Here is a 25,456-nt window from a genome sequence, read left to right on the forward strand (position 1 = left end):
AGACCCTGAGGTAAACAACTGATCCTTCCTGGCGTCCAATGCTGCCTAGCTGTGATATCACATGTTGACACATGAAATTCATTTTTGACCTAAAATATTGTCAATGTAAAATAGATTTATCTAGAACATAACCCATTGTAAGTTGAAGATCGTGTATTCTACAGATTATAGACCAAACTTTTTATCTATGAATATCAGACTAGCAAGGTGTAAAATAAAAATATAATCATTTTAGTTGCTCAGTTTTTTACAAACATGACAGGCACTGTTCTAAACTGGAGACAGTGAGTATATCACATTTAAAAAGAGTCATTGGGGTTGGGGATTTAGCTCACTTGCCTAGCAAGCGCAAGGCCCTGGGTTTGGTCCCCAGCTCTGAAAAAAAAGAAAAAAGAAAAAAAAGAAAAAGCGTCATAATAAGATCTCTGCCTTTTTGGCATCAGGTACGTTGAGTCTATTCTTAGTGGGATTTATAAACTTGGTCATCTACTGGAAAACATGTTGCTTCATCCTGCTGACCGTAATAACCGTAATCGTCTTCTTCTCTTACAGTAACTGGCCCCCTTTCAGAGCTGCAGATTGCATACGTTAGCAGGGAAACACTCCAGGCAAGTCAGATTTCAGCCACTATTCTTTGCTAAATGTTTACTTACTAGACATTACCCTTAAGGGACAAGATAATCTAGTTTGAAAACTATAATACAGTTTTACTATTCTACTTTGGTGTTTTTTATTTTTGTGGTGCTAGGGTTGAACCCATGACCTCACACATGTGCTCTGTGCCAACCTGTATCTGGCCCTTAATACATTTAAAAATCGCTATAAATCCAGGCTGCGTTTACAATGAAATACTATAAAAGTATAAAGTATAACCTAGAAATCAGCACTCTGGGTCTGTATATTCCTCTTAATGACAAAGAAGGGCTAACAGTTCAGTAACATCAGAAGAATTGAAATTTATTCTGATTTTAGTGAGATGTACACTTTACAAATTCAAAATATTTGCAGAGTTTCCTAAATGTTATTTTAGAAATATCAGTAGAAGGGGTTGGGGATTTAGCTCAGCGGTAGAGCACTTGCCTAGCAAGCGCAAGGCCCTGGGTTCAGTCCCCAGCTCCAAAAAACAAGAAAAAAGAAAAAAGAAAGACATATCAGTAGTTCTGCCTGAGCTTCCTTTATCTTTCTCTTGACTCTGTTATCTACTATAACCTTTTATTATAATGAGTCGATTCTTACTACTTGGTTTTCTGTAGAGTAAATAAAATAATGACTACTATTTGGTGTGCTGTGTGATAAATCTTGCTTATTTTTCTATTTTTTTTTTAAACTCTAGGGATTGTATTACCTTCACAGTAAAGGAAAAATGCACAGAGATATAAAGGTATACATTATATTATCGGTCTGTTTTTCTCTTTTAAATAACCTGTTTATCACTTTTAAATTCTCTAGATTAATCACTGAGCAGACTTCTTGCAATTATGCTACTTGATGAGTTTGCCACCTGAAGTATATTACAGTAATAAACACGAGTGAGCTATGATAAGTTCCACTGCATGTTTTAAGTAGCCTTGTTGAGTCAGGATCACACACAATGTCTTAAAGTGTGGGGTCTTAAAGTGTGGTGAGTTTGGAGTCGCTCATTGGTTTTGGTTTGGGGATGTTTTGAGACATAGCGTCATAGGTCAGGCTGTCCTCAGACTCACCGTGTCATTGAGAATACACTTGAATTCCTGCTCCCTTTGCCTCCATCTCCTGAGGGCTGGAATTATAATTCACAAGCACTACCACACCTGGCTGGATTAAGCTTTAATAGGTTTTTTAAAGCTCATTTGTAACTGTGGATCAGACACAGATTAGCTCAATAGCATCCATAAAATCAGTAACTTGTGTGCTTACCATATCCTCTACTAAGTTTGTCTCTCCTAAGGAAATGTATCTTACAAATGGTGATGTAAGATGTCATTAGTAATGTACCAAGGAGGCTAAGTGCAACCCTTACACCTTCTGTGCTCTCTCTCCTCTTTGGTTCCTGGAAGAGTGCAGTATCCTCTGGACAAGCTGGGGTTAGCTCAGTCAAGACTCTGGAGGTGTTTCTAAGGACACTGTGCTCTTCAATCAAAATGGTTCTTTCTTTCATTTATTTTTTTCTCCCTTCTTTGTTTGCTTCCTTAGTACAATTCTCTCCCTCTTTTATTTTCTTAAGTTTTTGTAGCGTAATACCTCTTAGCCTTCTGTGGGGGTAGGTGGTTCATGTTGCTTTCCTCATCCCTGATGCAAGCCCTGGCCTCTGTCCTCAGAGAATGCCCGTATGCCCACACACTCACTGCTCCATGGGATGTAAGTGGACATGCAGGTATTTTCTGTAAGCCATTTCAAAGGCAAAGGGGAGGGTTTGTGCTTCAAAGGTAAATGAGCTTCTGAGGAGGTCAGGGTAGCCATATGTGACTGGGAAGGACTGGTAGGTTTTGTCAAAAATAAAGAATGGCATGTTCTCCAAACTGAAAGAACAGTATGAACAAACATGTGCAGTGAAGTCTGAGACCACAAAAATCTGTGTTATATTAGTGAGAAGGTTTCATGGGTCATAAACTTGTCTGGGCAGTTTTGTGCTCTGTTGTGCAAGGACTCGAGTCAGACTTTAGTTTGAGTAAATTCTGACCATCTGCATAGCCTCTGCCCTTGTCTAAGCCTTCTCATACTCTGTCTCACCTGCATGTCTCTGGTAGCCTTCTTCCTGGTCTCATGGCTTCTGTTCTTGAGTGCTTCTATTGTTACATTGCATTTGACAGCCAGGGCATGTGGCTGCCCTGCTCGTCAGCTCCACTCCTTCCCTGTAGTGGGCACTGAGAGCTGCAGGTGCGTGGACCATGGCCAGCAGTGTTCCGCACCACCCAGGCCCTGCAGGCCTCCTCTGAGCTCACCTCCTGTGACTCCTCTCTGCTTTACTCACTGTGGCTCAGCCACACTGAATTTTTTGTCATTGGAAATGTTTTAAGGTCTTCGTGGTTCTAGGCCTTCGTGTTTGCTGTTCCTTATTCCTAGAATGTCCTCGTCCCGGATTTCAGTGTAGCTGTCCATCCTTACTTCATCGAGACCTCTGCTTAAATATCCTCAGCTTTCAGAGGACTTCCTTCCCAAACTTGGTCTTCAGTGTCCTGCCTGAAGTTGAGCCTTTCTTTGTTGGGCCAGGGATAACCCTTTTTTCTCTTCTTTCTCACCTGCATACACGAAGACAACCTGCTTGGACTGTACTCCAGAATTTAAGTGGCTGGCTGTCAGTCAGTCGTCTCTCAGAGACAGGGATGGGGGAGAGGGAAGAACAGATGGGTCAGGAGCTGTGGTGTGTATGTGTGACGGCAGAAGTTACGAGAATGGACCTGACCGTGGGGATAGAACATAGCAAGACTTCAGCAGAAGTCCCTAGCCATAGGGAGAGGGGTACAGTAAAAGCCCTGATGTGACCCCTTAACATTTCTCCCTTTCCCATGATCCCATAGGTCAGGGGTATTTTGCATGGTGTAGCTCCATTTCATGGATGGTATTCTAGGGTTTAGAATTCTCCTTTGCTTCCCTTCTACTCTGTCTCATGTTGGTTAGAGTAGGGGAGTCCAAGAACATTTCCTCAAGCTGTAATCACACTAGCACCTTGGATTAAAGAGCTGCCTACTTTGTCTTCCTCATTTAAATGTTGCAGGGGGTGGTTATGAACCCACAGCTAGTGATTGGCTGACTTAAACTCTTTACAAAGAAACCATTAGGGTACCAAGAAGCAGGGCAGTCACATGCCAGAGTTCCAGAAAAAGAGCTTTTAAGGATGGGAAATATAGTAATCAAGTTTAAAGTATAATCAGACCCATTGAAGCACTAGTTTAAAATAACATTCTAATGTAGCAGTGGTATGTCATCAACCAGGAAATGGCATTTAGGAAATGTGTTAGCATTCATACCATGTTAGCAAGGAGCCCTTTTAAAGGGAGGGAGCACATCAGTGAAATTACCTAGGAAGTGGACAACAGTGTTTCCTATAATTATGTAGCATTCTAATTGAACACATCTTTAAAGTTAAGTATTTCTAAGTCTAAGGCTGTGGTTATTATGTGTATGGTTAACCTATTATATTCTCACCTAATAAAATGTCTGCTTACCACTCAACTAAAATGTTCTCACTTTGAAGGGCGCTAACATCCTACTAACGGATAACGGTCATGTGAAATTAGGTAAGTAAATCAGAATTCCCCACACGCACCCACACACGCAGGTCTTTCCTAAAGTGCAGTTGGGTTTGGTTTGGGTTTTGCTTGTTTTCCAGGAGTGCACATCCCAGGTCCTCGATGGTCCTCGGGACAGCATATCCCTTTTTTCAATGGAGATCATTGCTGAGCCAGATTCTCTGTCTGATTTTTCTTCCCCTAAAGAAGCATAAACATACTTCACAAGAAACAGATTTTTACAGATACCATGAAATAATATGCATTGGTAACCCTTTTACCTCTAAACCAAGAGATTGGGCTTCTAGTAGAAAATCTGTACAAAATTGAAATGAGAGGACCAAAAAATTAAAAATCCAGTAACTCCATAAGTCCTGCATATATATTTAACTTTAAAAAGCAATCACACTATTATTGATATGAGTATATTTGAGATGCTAACGGTTGCTTTACCTCAAACAGTAACTTACAGGGTATGATTAAAACAAAGTGCAAAACCAGTAATGACTTAGTATGAGTTTAAAACAAAAAAAAAAAAATGTGTTCAATAAAGTAACTGTAAATGGTGACGAGAATGTGGTAACATATGGAACAATTATTATTTTGAACTATTTAGGACAAACCAAATTTCAAAATCGTCATTTGTTTTGTAAAAATGCTAATAGTGCTCTGGGTGTCAGCTCAGGGGGAGCCTTTGCTCCCAATGTACAAGGCACTAGGTTTGTCCCCAGCCGCACAGTACAAACAGACAGATAAAGTTGCTTTAAACTACATCCTACTGTAGGACTAATCAGATCAAAAATATCTGTGTTAACACACAAGATAGTTTTCCTACACAGCCTGTGAGTGAGAAAAGCAGAAAGGATTCACCCTATTCTGTACCGCCCTGTGCCCTCGGCATCCTGCTTACTGAGCAGTTTCTATGAGCACCTGCGTCTGCTGCACTGTTCCCTACCTTCCTGTCCCTCAGGATGCTTTAGAACTGTTAAACACACTGCAGAGTGTTGGACCTGAACATACTTGAGGAACAGCAGCTAATCCCAACCGTGTCAGCACTGGCTTCCGCTGCAGAGTGTGCTGCAGAAGGCAGGCTCCGGGGTGTTGTGTCCTGTGTCGTTTCAGGCTAGATAGATGTCCATTTAAGTCTGCAGGTGTCAGTCTGTCTGGCAGAGAGTGAACAGAATGTACAGCTACTGAAAGGCCCCTTCTAGGAAGACTCCTTGAAGTAGAGGGCCTACAAAACGGACGTCATAGCCGTGTCAGTTTCAGTTTTCCTAAGGCCGTGGTTTCTTACCAGTTCTTTCATCTCAGTATCGTTTGGACCGTATGAATTACATGGGAATCCATCTGGCTATGCTACACACTACTTTGTGATATTTTAATAGTCCATCAAAGTTAGAAGCTGTAACATGTTTGAGATTGTTCCATATTTGTGAAATTGATAAAAATAAGTATTAGAAGGTACTTTTGGTATTATCTTAAGTGATTTTTTTTCTTCTCTCATTTTTTAAATAGCTGATTTTGGAGTTTCCGCACAGATAACAGCTACAATTGCCAAACGGAAGTCCTTCATTGGTACCCCATATTGGTAATTTTAACTTAAATTTTTTTATTATCCTGTCATTATTGTATATAATGTTTCTTTTAAAAAAAAAAAAAGCCAGAGATCTTCCGTTGAAGACAAGATGATCATCCAGTTTAGTAATTTAAGTGTGTATTCTTACGGATTACTTGGTCAAAAAGTACTACAGACAGAAAAGTCTATAAAGTTTCATGCAGTTGTTAGCCTCCTGATGCTTAACTCGTATTTCAGTAGATGTTTTTATATCTGTCTTTTTCTACTTCCATATTCTAACTATTACATTATTCACAGTTTTCGAAAACTTTTCAGGTTTCGGTGTTAGCAGAAATTGAACGCAGGGCCTCAGACACGCTCAGCAAGCAGGGTCCTCCAACGCCTCTGCCGTCCTGCGTGACTGTGGTGAAAAGCATGTCTATGGCAGGCCGGCCTCAGTTCAGTTCCTCACCCTCCTCCTGGTACTCTGATCCTCAGACCTTCCTTATGGCCGTTCCTGTCTTGTAGGCGGCCTTTCCCATCACAGGAAAACCATCCTAGCAGTCATGGCTTACGTATGCTGGGCAGCCTCACTGGCTGCGTGGTCGGCAGGAACAGCGCTGCTTTGGGTTTAAGGCTGCATAGCCTTGGCAAGCCTTCAGCTCAGTGCTGCCCCTCCCCAGACAGCTCCAGTCTGACCCCTCAGTACACCGCTGTGCACTGAGGTTTTGGTTTGTTTTGGTTTAAGCTGGGAGCATGATGAACATTATTTCTTATATTGAATTATCTCTATCAAATATATTTTTTTTTCTTTTTTTCGGAGCTGGGGACCAAACCCAGGGCCTTGAGCTTGCTAGGCAAGTGCTCTGCCACTGAGCTAAATCCCCAACCTCTCAAATATAATTTTTTAAAGTCAACTAGAGCTAAAACAGCTTTTATTTAAAAACAAAAGCTTACAGCCCTGCCTTTTGCTGTGTCTAGCACCACTCATCATTTGTAGACTTTGTTGTAAAAGGTTTCTCCTTGTCTTCCAGTACTCTGGCTGAGTCCGTAGAGTCTGCCATCACTCACTCCTCACTGTTTTCCTCAATCTTTTTGTTTTTAATTTGCTTAAATCTTCTTTCAGTCTCCTGTCGGACATCCCATTCCTCCTCCCACTGCCCAGGTCCATAAGATGTGTCTATGACCTTCTGTGCCTGTAAAGCCTGCCTGGCTGTCAGTCCTTTATGTGCGGGCACACAGGAACTTAGCTGCATGTCAGGCTAGCATCTACAGTGAGCTACACCCCCGAGCTGTGCTCCTGCTGTAGCCCTTTCTGTACTCTTCTATCCTCTCCCAGTCTGTGGAGCTCTCTAACAGCTTTGCCCTGGGAGCTCCTTTCTTGTATTCTTCTTTTACCTTCCTTGAAACATGTTTTAGTTTCTTTCTGGTAAAAAGTGTAGGGCTTGGTATTTCCAGCTTCACATTTGATTGGGTTTAAAGCACTAGGTTAGAATATTTGAGCATTGTCCGTGTAGCTTCTGTGGTGCCATGTGAAGCCATCATGATGTGTGCTTCTTGTAATGTAGTGCACATCTGTAGGGATGCCTCATTTTCATATTCCAAGATGGTTCCTGGTATTTCTGTATCCCAGATATGTTGCTTGGTTTTGACCTTCATTCATTCATACTTGTCATTTGATCTTTATTTCAGAGATGAACATCCTTCCCATTCTCCATGGCCATCCTGGGAAGTACTTCTCCAGGGTTGACTTGGTCATCCCTCTGCTGTATTTCTTCCCGCTCTCTCCGGGATGTCTTAACTTAAGTCTTGGGCCACTCGAATCAACTCACTAGTTTTCTCACTTTCCCCCACTTCATTTAATTGGAGGTTTGTTTTTGTTTTGTTTTGTTTTTTGTTTGTTTGCTTGTTTTTCTTCTATGTGGGATTGCATTATGTAGCTCTGGCTGTCCTGGAACTGACTGTGTACACCAGGCTGGTCTTGAACTTAGAGATCTGCCTGCCTCTCCTTCTCAAGTGCTGGGATAAAAGGCCCATTCCAAACTACTTCTCCCACTTAAAAAAAAAAAAAGTTATGTTCAAGATTGAGATGAATCTCTGTGAGTCCAAGGCTAGCCTGGTGGTCTGTCTACAGAGCAAGTTGCAGGCCTGCCGCTGTTTCAGAGTTAAGAGGGTCAAAGAATCTCCAGATTTCTGCAGGAATTTCTCAGTGTTTTAGGTTCATACTTGTATGATGGAGGCTTCCCTCAAAAGTTTAAAAGTCATTGTATGTTAGTTCATACCGAAGAGCAAGGTGCTACAAGCCAGCTCTAGAGCTGGGGATGGTGTCTATATCTATAGCCCCACTTTGGGGGGACACTGAGGCAGGAGACTCATTGCAGCCAGAGAGGTTGAGGACGGCCTGGAGCAAATTGAGCCTATCTCAGAATACGAAAGCAAAGCAGAGTCTCATCACAGTGTGCAGGAAAGACAAGCTAGGGGCCTGGTGGTTAAATGTTCCCAAAGTGGACAGGCAATGTTCTGTTCACAGACCTACGCAGTTCCTGAGTGATCCTGTCATATTCCTACTTATCCTTATGCTGTGCAAACAAGGAAGGACTGATTTCTGGGGCTCGGAGGGTGAGGATTAGCTTCTAGGATTAACTACTGACACTTCATTGCTATTCCTATCCTCAGCCAGCCTCACCCTAACCATTGTTAGCGTGTAACTTGGGTGCAGTCTCTGAGGCTCATCAGCTGTGAGTCCTCTTCATGTGCCTCCTTGATTTCCCTCATCTGTGTGATTTCATACTCCCTTTTAGTCCCTCTTGTCTCCAGGTAAGGTATGTCTCCTAGAACCTTAAAGGCTATGTGTTTATGTTTCTCCTTATCCTGCTTTTCACGTCTGGTTTGCTCTCAGAGAAGAGCAAGGATTTGAAGACAACCCATTACCCTTTCCACGTACTCTCTGCCCAGTTTGTCTTTAAGCATTTAGAAGAACACACATATACCCCACACACACACACACACACACACACACACACACACACACACACACACACACACACACACCACACACCTCAGGATTCTCTACAGATTTAATTCTGTACACATGCTCAGTTACTGTTTCCTGATGAGGACTGATCTTTCCCTCCAGCTCCAGAGGTTAAATGCTGTAAAGTGGGAAATACCTTGGAGCTTGTGAAGCTGTGATTAGGTGAGGTATCACTCCTGCTCTCTGTCTCTGTCTAGCACCACGCCTTTCCCATCTTTATCTAAGAATATAGAATCTCTCTTGCAAAGTGATTAGCCTGGAAAGTCTGCTGAAGCAGGAAAATTAAAGAGTTAGTAGTCAATGCCCCCTAGGCATCTCATCTGTGGTGGTGGAGCTGGCCCTTACTCAGCAGCCTTTGGTGGAGGGCCAAGGCCTTCCCTCCCTCCCTTTGACATGGTCACTCTTATTCAGTGTATAGTTCTGTGGCAGATGAACATCAAGATAAAACAGACCTCCACCATCGAGAAACATCACCTCTGGCGACTCCTCTGAGCTGTCTGTAGCTCTGCTGCCCCTTCTTCAGATGTCTTGCATATGGAGTCACACCTTGTGGGACCATCACGGAACTTTGTGATTCTTATGCTGTTACCTTAGTGGTTAGGCTTCTCTGGTTGTCTTTATCAGCTTATCTTCAACAACTTTTCTAAAACATTTACGTCCATTCTGGTCATCGCTTAGTCTTTTACCTTTGTAATAAGAGTGTTCATCAGATTGTGTGTGTGTGCGTGTGTGTGCGCGCGTGCGTGTGTGTGCGCGCGCGTGCGTGTGTGTGGTAGCCAGCACCCCTGAAACATAGCTCGTAGGCGAGTGGGTACGTGGGAGTCAGGTGGAAGGAGGAGAAGCACCACCCGGACATCGTCACTGCTGGGGAAGGGCTGATGCTCTCTGAGCTCAGGGACTGAGTGCTGCCCTGCCCTGAGGGGCTGCCCTCTCCTGTGGCCACATTCTAGTTGTCAATGATTAAGACCCAGCACTCGACATTTTACTGTTCTTATTGTGATTTGAATTTCCATGAGGGAGATTTTGATATCAAATTGCTTTTAAGACCAAATGTTTTGAAAGTTGTATGGTTCTTACTTTAATGTAACTGACCTGACTCTCCTGTGGTCGTGCTAGAAACAAATGTGCACGTGTAAGACACACTCATTGCTCTTTGAACTGTTCCATGTTTTTCTCAGTTGTTTCCAAAACTGGTTTGGGATTTCAAAGTTTGTGTATTTGGAAAATTAATATTCAAACAAGTCAAGGTATAATTAGACTAAAACAGTAGCAAAGCTAAAAGGAACTAAAAAGTTACCAAATTTGTAATTTCTCTCTGAACAAAACACTTTGAAAAAGAGGCACACATTTTGATAACTTTCCTCTTAGTGGAATGTAAACTTTTTAAAAGCATTGGAAAGTGTATAGTAAATGTGAACTGAACAATGGTTAGACTGCAGGGTGGTGCTGTAAGCTGTGTGAAATCGTCACCACCGCTGGTTACAACCTTTTTAATGGAATTTTGGGGAAAAGCGTTCCAGATGAGAACAAAGCTGGGGCAGATCACTGTCAGACTGGGAAATGTTCACACTTTGCAGGGGAGCTAACCTACGAAGCAGTCACTGGCCACCTGAGATTCTTACAGGAGACTTCAAGAAGCTGGGGAAAGTGGGTCTTTTAAATATGGTGTATCTATTTTCAGACATCAAAGGACTAAACAGAATTTAATTTAGCTGTTAGTGAGTCTGTGTGCCTCTGGTAAAGAGAGTAAGGAAAGACACTAAACACAAGGTTTTTCTGTCCTGGCTTCTTTCCTGCAGGATGGCCCCAGAAGTCGCGGCTGTTGAGCGGAAAGGAGGGTACAATCAGCTGTGTGACCTCTGGGCTGTGGGCATCACTGCCATCGAGCTGGCGGAGCTCCAGCCACCCATGTTTGACCTTCACCCAATGAGGTCAGTGTGCCTGCATAAGCCCAGTGCTAACGGAGGCTCTTTACTGTGTCAGGATCCACTTTAGCTGGGAGTAGATCGGAATGTGCTCCGTCCTGAGAATGTGAAAATGTTTTATGTGTTTTTCAGGGCATTGTTTCTAATGACAAAAAGCAATTTCCAGCCTCCTAAATTAAAAGATAAGTTGAAGTGGTAAGTATCTTTGTTTATTGACTTTCACAGCGAAACGAGCAAGAGTTAAAATACAGAAGCTTAATTTTCAACCTTTCTTAGGTCAAATAGTTTCCATCATTTTGTGAAGATGGCTCTTACCAAAAATCCAAAAAAAAGACCCACTGCAGAAAAGCTGCTACAGGTATTGTTTTACCTTGAAACATTCGTTTTCTTTCACAGGTTGAGATGTTTAACAAATGTCTAATGTGTTTTGTGTGTTTTATAGCATCCCTTTGTCACACAGCCTCTGACGAGGTCTTTGGCAATCGAGTTGCTGGACAAGGTGAATAATCCAGATCATTCCACATACCACGACTTTGACGATGATGACCCAGAGGTAGGGATGGTTTTTACTAACTCTGTGTGTGTATGTGTGTGTGTATGTGTGTGTGCGTGTGTGTGTGTGTGTGTGTGTGTGTGTGTGTGTGTGTGTGTGTGTGTGTGTATGAGTGAATCATCTTTTTGTTTCTTGTTTAAACAAACTACTGTTTGGGAAGGGTGACCAATTCTTTGTCCTGGGAATTCACTTGCTAGATTGTCCATATTGGTCACGTGGTGACATTTGTGGAAGAAGGCAAAGGCAAGCTCATTTAATCCACGTGAGGCCACTAGTTTCTTCAGAGTAGTCATGTAGGCTGCTCAGTCATTAAATGAAAAACCACACAATCCCTAGTCGTCTTAGAAGAGCCCTTGTACCAGGCTCCATAAGATACTGGGAGTTGGCTAAGGTAGAATTGATGTGTCAGCAAATAAAACCTTGATTCTCCACTTGGAATAAAAACAAGCCAGCATGCATGAGGGTAGAAAATCACCCTAACATGACAGGAACACTGGTGTCAGCGGAAACTGTCTCTGTTAGCAGATCTACCACTCCTGGCTTAAGACAGCCATGTGCCTGAGCCCGACTCTGTGTGTGACACAGCCACGTTCTCTCACTGCCTTCAGTCCAACTGCAAGGCACTCACAGAAGGAAAGAGAATTCTCCATAAACGGGTAGATATCAGATTGTCCTCGGGGACAACCCTTTGTCAATTTACCATCATTCTAGGCCACCATATTTATACACTAATACTCTCTTTTTAATGAGTTTTGAAAGGGAGTTTCGAAGTATGAAATTTAAGTGTGAAGTATATTTGATCTAATACTTGGGAGAAAATTGTTTTTTGTTATTTTGTATAATTTTAGGGAACTTGGCTTTAGAAATGTAATTAGTACACAGGTGGTCCTGCATCTGTAGGGTTGAACCCTGCAGAGGCTGTAAAAGGGACCTCCAGGCCAGGGGTGGGTACATGCTAATCCCAGCACTCGGGGAGGCCGAAGCATGAAAGTTGTAAGTTCAAGGACTGCCTGGAGTATACAGTGATACCCTAGACCATGCAATCCTGAAAAGCAGTCTCAATGGGATAATTGAGTTTACATTTTAAATTTTTGTCAGAACATTAAAAACTCTTAGTATCAATTATAGACATATTGGGAAGTGGATAATATTATGTAATGTTTAAGATATAATAGGAAGTAAGGCTAATATTTGTGTACTTAATTTTCATGTTGAAAAATAATGCCAACCACTCCCCACCCTACAGTCTGCTGACCAGTGGCTACGTAGTCTCACCTTGTCCTGTGACTTCAAGACACAGAGCAAGAGCACTTTTATGCTCTAGTCCTCTATGTCTCCTTTCTAGTCACAGCTGTTAGATTACGGAAGATTTGAATATTTCTCTTTGACCCAGTGAACATTATTAGGAAGCTACTGTGGGTGAAATACATTCCCTAATCTTTAAAAGGTCTGTCTGAGGGATAAGAAAACAGAACAGCCAACTTTCTGTTGGAGAAATCAGAAACAGTCTATTAGAGACCTCAGAGACACCTCCTGTGAGAGACCTCAGAGACACCTCCTGTGAGAGACCTCAGAGTCACCTCCTGTGAGAGACCTCAGAGACACCTCCTGTGAGAGACCTCAGAGACCCCTCCTGTGAGAGACCTCAGAGTCACCTCCTGTGAGAGACCTCAGAGTCACCTCCTGTGAGAGACCTCAGAGACACCTCCTGTGAGAGACCTCAGAGTCACCTCCTGTGAGAGACCTCAGAGACACCTCCTGTGAGAGACCTCAGAGACACCTCCTGTGAGAGACCTCAGAGACCCCTCCTGTGAGAGACCTCAGAGACCCCTCCTGTGAGAGACCTCAGAGACACCTCCTGTGAGAGACCTCAGAGTCACCTCCTGTGAGAGACCTCAGAGACACCTCCTGTGAGAGACCTCAGAGACACCTCCTGTGAGAGACCTCAGAGACCCCTCCTGTGAGAGACCTCAGAGACACCTCCTGTGAGAGACCTCAGAGTCACCTCCTGTGAGAGACCTCAGAGACACCTCCTGTGAGAGACCTCAGAGACACCTCCTGTGAGAGACCTCAGAGACCCCTCCTGTGAGAGACCTCAGAGACCCCTCCTGTGAGAGACCTCAGAGACACCTCCTGTGAGAGACCTCAGAGTCACCTCCTGTGAGAGACCTCAGAGTCACCTCCTGTGAGAGACCTCAGAGACACCTCCTGTGAGAGAACTCAGAGACCCCTCCTGTGAGAGAACTCAGAGACCCCTCCTGTGAGAGACCTCAGAGACCCCTCCTGTGAGAGAACTCAGAGGTGGTGCTGCAGAAAAACTGACACTATCAGGCACAGTGTGACTTAAGGGAGGCATAGGACCTAAGATTGAAAACATCAGGACTGTTTATCTAATGGTGTGTGTGTGTGTGTGTGTGTGTGTGTGTGTGTGTGTGTGTGTGCATGTCTGTATAGGTGTGTGCACTTGAGTGTAGGTGCCTAGACAGGCCAGAGGTATCAGGTCCCCATGGAGCTGGAGTAGCAGGTGGTTGTGAGCCACCAGATATGGGTGCTGGGAATGAAACTCCCATATCTAAATGCTTGAGTTCATTGTTTAAACATGCTTTATCCTTGAATAATGTCCTATACAATGACTATAATCAAGGCAAACTTATAAATGAGTAAGAAAACATCAGTGGGAATTAGCATGATAGTTCTGAGGGTAAAAGCACTTGCTGCTCAAACCTGACATCCTGAGTTCCATCCCTAGAACCTCCCATGGAGAGACCTAACTACTACAGTTGTCCTCTGTCCTCTGCATGCACCTCTGGTACATGTGCAGCCAAGCATACATCATACGCACACACTCACATGTACGCAATCATAATATAAGCACCAGCAGCAGCATCTTAAAGAGTTGTTTATTTTCTCATTTGCTGGGTTCCTATGACTAAGTATTTTAATAATGGATTTCTTTACATTAAATAAGCCACATACAGTACATCATATAAGTATATTTAAACTGTTAAAGGAACTTTGAAAGATTACTGTAATTTTTCCAGATCTTTGCTGTTTGTGCCCATGACGTGGTTTGTTTCCCACTGCTGCAGTAAAACAGTGACCTGAGCCAGCGTGGGGAGGGCAGGGCTTACTTAGCTTACAGTCTCACTATGGCCAATCACTGAGGGAAGGCAAGGCAGGAGCTCAAGAAGAGCAGGGACCTGACAGCGGAAGGTGGAGTAGGCACCATGGAGGAACACTTGGTTACTGTCTTGCTCTTCGTGGCTTTCTTACACCACCCAGAAACACCTGCACAGGGGTGACACTGCCCGTATTAGTGTTTTAAATGTCCCATAGAATTAACTACTGGTCATTCTGATGGGAGCATTGATCCTAGCTTGCTGACCAAAAACTAGCCAACACAACCAGTACCTTTCTGAAAGGAGGGAAGGGGGAGGGAGGGATGGAGTGGGGAGGGAAGGAGAAAGGACAGTAACTTCTGTCTTATTGTTTAAAGAGAAAGTGGGAAGTTACTCATGGCTGTTTCTTTCAGTGTCATTCAGATGGCTCTTACCTCACCATCGCTTTTGTAAATTATCATTTCCTGCTGTACTCGCTGCCTCACCACAGCAGATTTCTGTGGCTGGTTGTACTGTAGTTATTGAAAGGTCAAACTTAAATAGTCTCTTCTTTGAGGATGTGTGCCTGCAGCCTTTGTCCCTCCAGAAGCTGGCCTTCCCTAGATCCAGAGCGCCATGCTGCCTGTTCCATGTCTTCCTTCCGGGCTGTAGAGTAGACTGCCCAGTGTGATCCCCTCTGCTCTAAGGATCAGTGTTGTGACAGCCCTTTCTCTCAGTAATCTTTTTCTGTATGCGTTGTTGTGGGGGAGGCTCTCTTGTACAGCTGTCAGTCAGTACATGTGAGGAAGACACCGTCAGGCTTTGATCCACCTCTGCTCTCCATGCTGGGAAAAAGATGGCCTCTGGACCATCTGTCTTCATCTAGCCAAGTAACTTCTGGGAATCTGATTCCTTACATGCTAGAGATTTCATTCCCAAAGAGTTTCCTTAAACCATAAGTTTCATTCTTTTGATGCCTTGAGCCCTTGGCAGCTCTCACACTGAGGTGTGCAGAGTAAGCTTCCAAAAGCAGCCTCTATGAACACTCCTTTAAAATTACACCGTTCTTACTGGCTTACCTTTTGCTAGTGGAAATGATAATGGCGTGTCTAAAGTCCAGAGAGACGAAGATGAACAAAGAACATGCTTTTAATGAACTCGGGGAGATGGTCCTGAGAAACAAATGCCAGAGGTGACAGAAACATCAGTGATAGTTTTGAACAGTCTTACTTCCATCAGTCCAGGTCACATTGTGACACAAAGTGAAGATGTCCTTATCTCCTGCCATGTGCAAGGAAATGTGTCATTTCAAAATCCCGTAAGTCACAGAGGAAGCTGTAAAATGCACCTGAGGCCCAGCCAGATGGCTCAGTGGGTAAAGAAACTTGCCACCCGGCTGACGGCCTGGGTTCCATCCCTGGGACCTGCATGGTGGAGGAGAGAACCAGCTCTCCCAGGTGGTCCTCTGACCTCCACACAAGTGCATGCATGTACACACATAAATAACTGAAGTAAAATAAAAATTTCAGAAGAATATAAGATGCCGTGGGCTCCATTATTATGAAACGCTGTCTACAGATCTTCAGAATGCTGTCTTTTCTTTCTCTTTGAAATGTTTTTATTTTCTTTTCATTCTTTCATTTGAAGGAAATCTTATACTACCCAGGCTGCCCTTGGTCACCTGGGATCAATCCTTCCACCTCAGCTCCCACCCCCACACTAGCTGGGACCGTACGTGTTCCCCACTGTTTCTGGCTTCTCTGCCTGGGTATAACTTGTTCATTCTTATAAAATGAACTGTGCTTGTCTAAGGTGCTACAAATAACAGATACATGATTTAATTCTGTATTTCACCCAATCACGGGAGCTTGTTCTACTAGAATAAAAAACAATTTGCTTTGAGTGGATAACTTTAAAATATTACTTTTATCTTCATAGTTTGAACCGGTACTGTGATTAACTTTTTAAATTAAACTTTACTAATTCTCATTTTTGTAAAATGAAACATTTCATTTATACTTGAATAATTTTGTAACTTGATTATCAAGTGTTACATATCAATAATTTTGTTTTTTTTTAAGCCTCTTGTTGCTGTACCACATAGAATTCCTTCAACTAGTAGGAATGTGAGAGAAGAAAAGACACGCTCAGAGATAAACTGTGAGTACAAACTACCATCCGTACATAAGTCAGTGACCAAGAAGAGATTCTAAGCTGTAGTTTAGTTAAGACGTATTATCTTTTTAATTTTGCAAGGTTTTTTTCTTTGTAAACACACAGTTATATGTAAAGTTTAAAGAAGGCTATATGAATTTTATTTTCTTTATTCCTCTGGACCTTTGGGTAACAAGAAAAGGATTATATATGTTACACTTGTAAGGAAAAGTAAGGCGTCAGACTAGAGAAGATGGATGTCATCATGGGAATGCCCCTTCGCTGCTGAGGTCCTATACGTTGCCTAGAGACCTTGCTGAGTGCGGCCTGTGGTTCAGTGGACAGGGATGGAGCGAGTGTCTTCTGACACACTTCCTGTGTGTGCATGCGCCTGCGCTAAAGGGCCACTGTATGTGTGAACTGAAGAGAGAGGTCTGCAAGCCAACTGTGAATTACCTACGACTCTGAGTCGTTTCTCAGGAGTCACTCGTCCAGAGCCTTCTTGAGGGCTGGTCTTAGATTGGCCCCAGAGTCCACCCACTGATCTCTTGATCACTCTTTGCTCTTTTGCACCAGTGACCCTCAACTTCCGTGTGTATCTGTGTGTGAGTGTGTGTGTGCGTGTGAGTTTGTGTGTGTGTGCATGTGAGTGTGTGAGTGCGTGTGTGCGTGTGAGTGCGTGTGTGTGTGCATGTGTGTGTGAATGTGTGTATGAGTCTGTGTGTGTGTCTATGTCTGTGTGTGTACGTGTGTCTATGTGTGTGCGTGTGAGTGTGTGTCTGTGTGTGCGTGTGAATGTGTGTGAGTGTGTGTGTCTGTGTGTGTGAATGTGTGTGTGTCTGTGTGTGTGCATGTGAATGTGTGTGTGAGTGTGTGTGTATGTGTGTGTCTGTGTGTGTGTCTGTGTGTGTCTATGTGTGTGTCTGGGTGTGTGCGTGTGAATGTGTGTGTGAGTGTGTGTCTCTGTGTGTATGTCTGTGTGCGTGTGTGAGTGTGTGTGTCTGTATGCGTGTGAATGTGTGTGTGAGTGTGTGTGTGTGTATCTGTGTGTGTGAATGTGTGTGTGTGAATGTGTGTGTGAGTGTGTGTGTGTCTGTGTGTGTCTATGTGTGTCTATGTGTGTGTCTGGGTGTGTGCATGTGAATGTGTGTTTGAGTGTGTGTCTCTGTGTGTGTCTGTGTGTGTGTGAGTGTGTGTGTAGCTGTGTGCGTGTGAATGTGTGTGTGAGTGTGTGTGTATGTGTGTGTCTCTGTGTGTGTCTGTGTGTGTGTGAGTGTGTGTATCTGTGTGCGTGTGAATGTGTGTGTGAGTGTGTGTGTATGTGTGTGTCTGTCTGTGTGTGTCTGTGTGTGTCTATGTGTATGTCTGTGTGTGTGAGTGTGTGTGTATGTGTCTCTGTGTCTGTGTGTGCGTGTGAGTGTGTGTGTGTGTGCATGTGAATGTGTGTGTGAGTGTGTGTGTGTCTGTCTGTCTGTCTGTGTGTGTGTGTGTCTGTGTCTGTGTCTGTGTGCGTCTGTGTGCGCGTGTGTGCACGCTGCAGGAACCTAAACGCCTGTGGCCTAGCTTCTCTGAGGCTCCTTGGGATACTCTTTCTGGGTGGAGACAGATAGTAAGCATCACGTTCTTTGTGTGTTGAGGGAGCAACAGGATTGAGGCCTCCACTCCGTCCTTTTTGTAGATCCGGTAACTGATGCTTTCGGGTCTGACTCACTGTTTTCATGAATGTTTCAGGTGTGTCTTGCATGGGGTTTCTGTTGCTGTGATAAAGCACCATGACAGAAAGCAACTTGGAGGGGGAAGGGCTTATTTTATTTCATCTTACAGCGTGTAGGCCGTCATTTAGGGAAGGCACTAGACAGGACCTCAAGGTAAGGCAGGAGCTGATGCGGAGGCCATAGATGCACACTGCTTACTGGCTTGCTCCTCATGCCTTGCTCAGCCCACTTTCTTATAGAACCCGGGACCACTGTCTCAGGGTGGTACCACCCACAGTGAGCTGGGCCCCCTCATCAGTCATCAGTAAAGAAAATCTCCACATGCTTGCCCACAGGCCAGTCTGGTGGGGCATTTTCTTAATTAAGATTTCCTCCCTCTAGATGACCCTAGTTTGTTCAAGTTGACAAAAAAAAAATAAAATAAAATTGTATAGGGTAGTTTATGATTATGTATGAAGTTTCCTATATAGAAGAGTGCCCCACGATGTTGTCTATAAAGATGGGCATTGGAACAGTGGTCAGAGTGTTGTCTCCAGCTGCCAGGCTTTCCTTCGTACAACCAGATCTTAACTAATAGTATCCAAACAACAGCTAGAAAAACCGTGTGCTGCCTTTGGTTTCAGAAAGCCCTGCTGCCTTCAGCTAAATGTGATAAGCAAAGTCTTACGTCACCTTCCCAGTCTCTTCATAGCTCCACATCGTAGGATTGGCTTTGACCTATAGTGGCTTTTGGAAGGGTCAGCTGTCTCAGAGAAACTCAGAACGTTTCCCCTGGATAGTTAGATGGAAGCTTACAGAGAATGGCTTGTGTAAGTACAAGGAAGTGGTGGAAAACACAGATGCAGCCTGACAGACAGTTATAAACAGAGGCCTGACATTAAAGAGTAACGCAGTGTTGGGTACTGGGTGGTCATCAGTCATTTAAACAGTAGCTGGAAGAGATCGGCAGAAGCATGTCTCAGCGTCATAACAGAAGAGTGACGTCAGCGTTGGCTGTGAAGAATGAGTCTCTGTGAAACTTTGCTCCTCCTAGGAATATATTCTCCTCCACAGAGTACAGGACCAGGGAGGGCCGCTGAACAGAATGGTACATGTGATGCTGAAGCAGTAACCAAGATCTACGTCCTGACCACAGGCCCAGAGAGCCTGAGCTCTCATGGACTTTGAAACCTGAAAGCCACCCCCCCCCCAGTGACACACTTTTTCCAGTGAGGCCACACCTACTCCATCAAGACCACACTCCTACATTCCAAAGTCGCTTCTGAGACTCAAAGGAATCTCTTAACTATAAATTAAAGGAATCTCTTGACTATAAATTAAAGGAATCTCTTGACTATAAGTTAAAATCAAAAAGCAGATTACCTACTTCCAACATAAAATGGCCCAGACCAAACATAACCATTTCAAAAGGAGAAAAAGAATCACAGTGAAGAAATACTGGACCAAAAGCACGACTGAAACCCAGAAGGGCAAACATGCATCTCATGTTTCATGTATCCACCCTGCAGATCACCGCTCCTTCAGTTTGTTGACTGTACGCACCTCTCTCCTGAGCTGGCTCCGTGCCAGTTGTCAGCTTCTCAAACACAATGCAGAGTCCATCTTCACAACTCTGCAAAAGGCCTCGCTGAGCATGCAAGACACACTTGGCCTTAAAGACTTTCCTTAGCCACAGCTGGAGATCCCACAGCCCCTTTCTCATGTCCTTGACTCTAAAGCTAGAACCATGTGGCTGAAGTTTCCAAGTTTTGCTGTTTGATGGAGTTCCAACAAGGAAACACCTATTCCAACATCTATGCCACACCTCCTAATCCTGCTGACTAAGTATCCGGAGTCAGTCTTCTTCAAACCACCTCAGTGTGGCAGTGTTTCAGGCTCAGGGCCTCTGGTGACATAGCTGTCAGGATGTTACCTGTAACTGGGGTCATGGAATGCTTGGCTAGGCTAGATGGTTGCTTCCGTTACTGCTGGCTAAAGGCCTTCATCTTAGGACTCACAAAGGAGTTTCCCCCAAACTAGATGATCCAGAAAGACAGAACCTTACCATGACGGTCAGCCGTTAGCTCTGCCATGTTCACTCCGCCATGTTCGCTTTGTCATCTATACAAACTCGGATATGGTTTAAGAGGACCACACAGGAATTATTGGGACCATCTTGCATGTGATTGACCCACCTGCTGGCACCAACTGATGGCTACCTGGCCAGATACCAAGTTCAAAAATCTCTTATGCTGGACCACAGCACACAAGCAAGTTATGTCCTGATTTCAACATGCCATTTTGCTTGTTACTCTTTTTTTTTTTACAGCATAAAATACATAATAAACAGAGAGTGCAACTCCGCATAGAACAGCTGCCTGTGATGATCAAGGACCTGGTCAACCCCAGCACGGCAGGCATGCATTAAAATATCACCCCAGTTAATATATACAGGAAGTTCCAGTGCTCAGGGCTAGCCTACGCTAAAATAATAAGACCCTCTCTCAAAATCACAAGGGAAAAAAGCCATATCCTCACATAACTTCTTTTTCTTCTCAGTTGGTCAGGTAAAATTTGACCCGCCCTTAAGGAAGGAGACAGAGCCGCATCATGAACTTGTAAGTGTTAGAATGTTAGCCTCTGAATATGAATCTTAAAGTTGCTTTTGTGATATACTGGTACTGACTAGCTAGGACTTAATGTTTTCATATTTGGAGAAAAATGGTAATTCTAAATGCTGAATAAATAAATCTGTGTTGCTGAAAATGAGTATTTTTAAAATTATTTGAAGAGACAAGTTTTACTACTCTGATTAACTGTTTTAAATGCTGGCTTTTTACTTTTTTTATTTGTGTTTGGTTTTGAGGTGCTTTTTTTATGTCCACTAGGAAAAGGGCCGTGGTCTCTGCACATCCCAGTGGCGTGGGAGTGTAGGAGCAGAGGACTAACACTCAGCCAGAGCAGGCGTGAGGGCGGCAGACCACCTGCCGTGTGCAAAGGCTCATGAGGCTTGGGGGGTAGGGGGTGGGCGGCGTCCATGTGCTGCTGTCTAACTGCAGTGTTCTGGCCCAGTCTTGGAGACGGGGTACAGAGCAGGGTGCTCTGCAAAGATCTGAGATACATTAGTATCTTTATAGAGAAATAAAATGAGATTAAAAATAATTTTAATAAAATTGCTTGTCAAGGCCAGAGATTATCAGTATGGTGGGTTTCCCTTCCTATTTGATAAGTTAGAAGATAATGGTTAGTTAACACACGCTGAAGGACACAAGCACGAGCTTTCTTAGGAAGTTTAAGTGCATTTTCACCCCTTGACTGGCACCCAGGAAGACATCAGCCTGTCTTACAATTTCATTGTACTAGCCTAGAAGAAGGGGATGTTAAACTCTTCAAATGATCATATTTTAAGGTTAAAGCCTGCCACGCCTACAGAAGACTAAGACTTAGAAGCAGTCCTATGTCTGTGAATGCCAGTTGTGTTTTGTTAAGGCAGTCTGCACAGTGGGTCTGTCCTAACTTAGTAACTGTGTTATCCTGCAGTTGTGATGTTGCTTGTGTGCAAGCCACTTGCTATCATTTGATTTTGCATTTGCCTTAATAAAATTATGTTAGCAGGCCCCAGCTCCCTTGTGAAAGTTTTCCTTGTGAGTCTGTGGCTGTCAGTCTGAGTGTCAATAACCTGGGTTTCTTGGTCTAAACAGCCCGACAGTGATGGTTTTTTCGACAGCTCAGAAGAAATGTACTACACTGCAAGATCTAATCTGGTATTTCTCATCTTCTCGTTTTCTGTGTCAGCCCTGTTTAGTCTTAATTCTCCTAAGCTCAGACATTATGACCACTTTTATTGTTTTATAAGCTAGCGCTTGTCAGTTGGCAGGCTTCCATATATTAAAGATGTAGTAACTTTCCCTATTACAAGTCAAATCTACTCAAATGTAAACGTGCAGCAGTAAACAAATGTTTTCTTTTGTGAAAAAGAATAGTATTTAAATTTCTTACCAAATGTAAAGTTTTCTTAGAAACATTTCCCTGTAAAAATGTCCAATTTTAGTAATGTATATTGTTTCAATGAATTCTATAGCATTACATGTTACATGTTTTATATTGATATATTTTATATATTATATATAGTGCATGCATCATATGTAATTTGGATGAGTAATTTATCCCTAAGTTGATGGTAGGGTAAGATGAATTTTGCATTTGTTAGCATTATACAATCTCTGCTTTTCTCACAGGGACGCTATATCCCTGAAGTTGTACATAGTAAGATTGTCTTCTGGTTTCATAGAAATCTTCACTTAGTAAACGCTGGATAGCTAGTGCTTTCTAAGATACTAAGTAGTCTTTCTATTCATACGGCTGGCCAGAACCCCATTACCCCAACATTTATTCCCAGATTCTGCTTTTCTGCCTCTCCAGTGGGATTTTCTTTCTCTTCCTCTCTAACTTGATAGAATTCTCTTTGTGTTCTGGTTAGTCTAAATATTTATATAAGTGCTGAATTCCACATCTTATTTATAAAACAAAAGATTTTAGACATCATTCTTCTGCAGGAAGTTCTATCTCTTTGGATAAAACAATACTTATAGAAATTCTTAGCTGTGCAACAAAACCATAAGCTCTATTACCAAAATGTGGCCAACTGTCACCTGCTGACCAGTGGAGCAGCCGCAGTGGGTGCCATGGAGCTCAGGAAGCCAAAGCTGTCTGAGGCCAGTGTGGCTCAGTTGGCTTCTGAGAGGAACTAGGACTGGCTTCAGTATTATACAAGATCCCTGTGGACTCTCAAGGAAGGGAAGAGAGAGCTGTGCCTGTGTGTCAGAGGAGTCGGGTCACAGACCACAGTTATAAGAGGTAGTTGACACGGTTAATTAACACTACGACTAGAAATGAGAGTTGGCTGAACGAGATGGAGCTCAATCCTCAAAGAGGAAATGGTGACGCAGTGAAGTTCTGTGTGTTGCCTACAGTTAGTGTCTTGGGGTAGAGGAGCAGTGCTGCTGAGTCTGGAGGCTCAGGTCCATAATTCCAGCACTGGACAGGCTAAGAAAGGTAACTGAGTTCAAGGTCAACCTGAACTACATACTGAATTCTAGGGCATCCTGAACCTCAGAATGAGAGCCTGTCCTAAAGAATGTAAAAACTGCCTATCATGTGGAAGCAGTGTTAGAGGTCAGGAAGAGGCCATGAGGAAGCCATGTAGGTGAACAGGTGTGACTCCAGAGCAGGAAGCACGCGTCAAACAAAGGCTTCTTAAGCGAGAGGAGGGTAGGCCAGGTGAGAGAAGTCCAAAGAAAAGGGGGATTTCTGATCATAATGTTCTTCAAAATTAGATATACAGACTAGAATGACACTTGGCGACTGTTGGAGAGGAAACAGGCCACAGACTCAGAAGTCGAAGCCAGCCCCACTATTTCCTAATACCCTCATGCAGAACAGGTGACGTAAGAGCAGAAATATCAGACATGAGTTACCCGCATCTGCCTCCTTTCTAGATCTGCTGAGACCCCTGCTCCATCCCTGTCCTGGAGTCAGGAGCGTCCTATGATGCAGGGGAGGGTGCATAACAGAGAAAGGGACAAAGCCTGTAACCTCCAGCTGTGGAAGAAGGACAAATGAGACACTGTTAGATTCTACAATATAGAGTCAGCTGTAAGAACCCATTCCTAGTGGTAACCAAAAACCCAGCATTTAAGTTGATAGTTTTACAGGTCATGTGTTATTCTAAACACTAAGTATGACTTCTCATCAACAATGTAGCGTATTTATTTAACAGAGGCCCCATGACTGCATCACCTACTGATGTCACAGTCATCCTGGCACATGAGACTGTTATTTCCCTTGTTTTACAGATGCAACATTTAGGAGGCAAAGAAACTGAGCAGTTGTCACTGTCCTTCATTAGCCAAGCTTACCGTTAGGAGTAGCAGCCTAAAGATGTCCTAGTCCAGTGGTTTTTAAAGGTTCACTGCTCGCATCTCCAAAACATTTCTTCTTCATAGACTGAACTTCCGTGTCAACTCAGTAGCTCCCACTGCTCTCACTGAGCCCAGTGACCACCTCTTTACCTCTATGGGTCTGACTATTTTAGGGACCATGGATTTAAGTGGAATACTAACTCCTTGTCCTCTCCCAACTGGCTCACATCACTCAGCACAGGGTTCCAGCTTTAGAGTTTCCTTGTATGACATCACATCTCAGAAATTTCTTTCTTTTTTTTTTTAAGATTTATTTATTTTATGTGAGTACACTGTAGCTGTCTTCAGACACATCAGAAGAGGGCATCAGATCCCATTACAGATGGTTGTGGGCCACCATGTGGTTGCTGGGAATTGAACTCAGGACCTCTGGAAGAGCAGTCAGTGCTCTCAACTGCTGAGCCATCTCTCCAGCCCGAAATTTCTTTTTCACACAGAAAAAAAATCTATTTATGTAAATGCCATATTTTATATTTGTATTCATCTACTGATGGACACTTGTTGCTGTTACCTTTTGGCTGCTGTGGATAATTCCGAGAACCACAGATCTGCAAGTGTACATTAAATCCCCGCCCTTCTGTACGCAGAGCTGGGGTTGCTGGAATGCATGGCAGTTCTGTCTTTAAATGACTCAGCGGCTGTCGTGTGTCCTCCATAGCAGCTGCTCGTGTACCTGTATACCACTGGACAGGCTCTGCCCCCACACCCTCACCACTTACCTTTCTGTTTCCTCCTCTTTTCCAGTTGTGGTAGCAGTTGTCCTGGTGAGTGTGAGGTGTCCGTCCACTTCAGCTCCCACAGATGCTGTGGCAGGAGTATGGCTCATGCCTGCAATCACAGCAGCTGGAAGGTGGAGGCAAAAGGATTGTCAGGAGCCCCAGGTCATCCCTGGCTACACAGAGCTCTCAGAGATAGCCTGGGCTTTGACTCAAAACATGGAAAACCTATTGCTTGCCACCAGACACATAGGGGACCAAATGTCTAGCTCTTGTCTTAGTGGGCAGCAGACACCAACATGACAGTACAGGGTTTGGGAAGCTGCAGTAGACACAACCGCCTCACGCCTGAGCAGGCTGGGGTATTAACTATCTCCCACTATCAATGATTTTGTAAATGAATTTTGAATATTATACCCTGAATCTCTGTTGCTACCCAAAACTAATTTTTAAAGAAGCAAACCTTTGTAAAGAAGAATAAAACCTAGGTTTAGGTGTTTACATTTGAAGTCAGAGTTTTGAAAGTTGCTGACGTTAC

The 25,456-nt window shown here is 43.5% G+C and overlaps 1 protein-coding gene across 8 annotated transcripts in view; it reads left to right on the top strand.

Moving 5' to 3' along the window:
• Map4k3 (mitogen-activated protein kinase kinase kinase kinase 3) overlaps positions 1-25,456 on the top strand; it is a 169,308-nt gene that overhangs the window by 101,091 nt on the left and 42,761 nt on the right. For 4 of the 8 annotated variants that reach the window (XM_087552203.1, XM_087552206.1, XM_087552204.1 and 1 more), the window contains exons 5-15: positions 553-608; positions 1,334-1,381; positions 4,175-4,217; positions 5,724-5,796; positions 10,597-10,728; positions 10,855-10,917; positions 10,999-11,080; positions 11,165-11,275; positions 16,455-16,533; positions 20,781-20,839; positions 21,923-21,985. In XM_087552203.1, the coding sequence (XP_087408329.1) occupies positions 553-608; positions 1,334-1,381; positions 4,175-4,217; positions 5,724-5,796; positions 10,597-10,728; positions 10,855-10,917; positions 10,999-11,080; positions 11,165-11,275; positions 16,455-16,533; positions 20,781-20,839; positions 21,923-21,985 (809 nt within the window). The remainder of the gene's footprint in view (positions 1-552; positions 609-1,333; positions 1,382-4,174; positions 4,218-5,723; positions 5,797-10,596; positions 10,729-10,854; positions 10,918-10,998; positions 11,081-11,164; positions 11,276-16,454; positions 16,534-20,780; positions 20,840-21,922; positions 21,986-25,456) is intronic. The other 4 variants (XM_087552205.1, XM_087552209.1, XM_087552207.1 and 1 more) reach the window with 1 other exon arrangement.

The sequence above is a fragment of the Rattus norvegicus genome, chromosome 6 (assembly GCF_021556685.1).
Source record: "Rattus norvegicus strain SHRSP/BbbUtx chromosome 6, alternate assembly SHRSP_T2T, whole genome shotgun sequence".
In the NCBI taxonomy this organism is placed as follows: domain Eukaryota; kingdom Metazoa; phylum Chordata; class Mammalia; order Rodentia; family Muridae; genus Rattus; species Rattus norvegicus.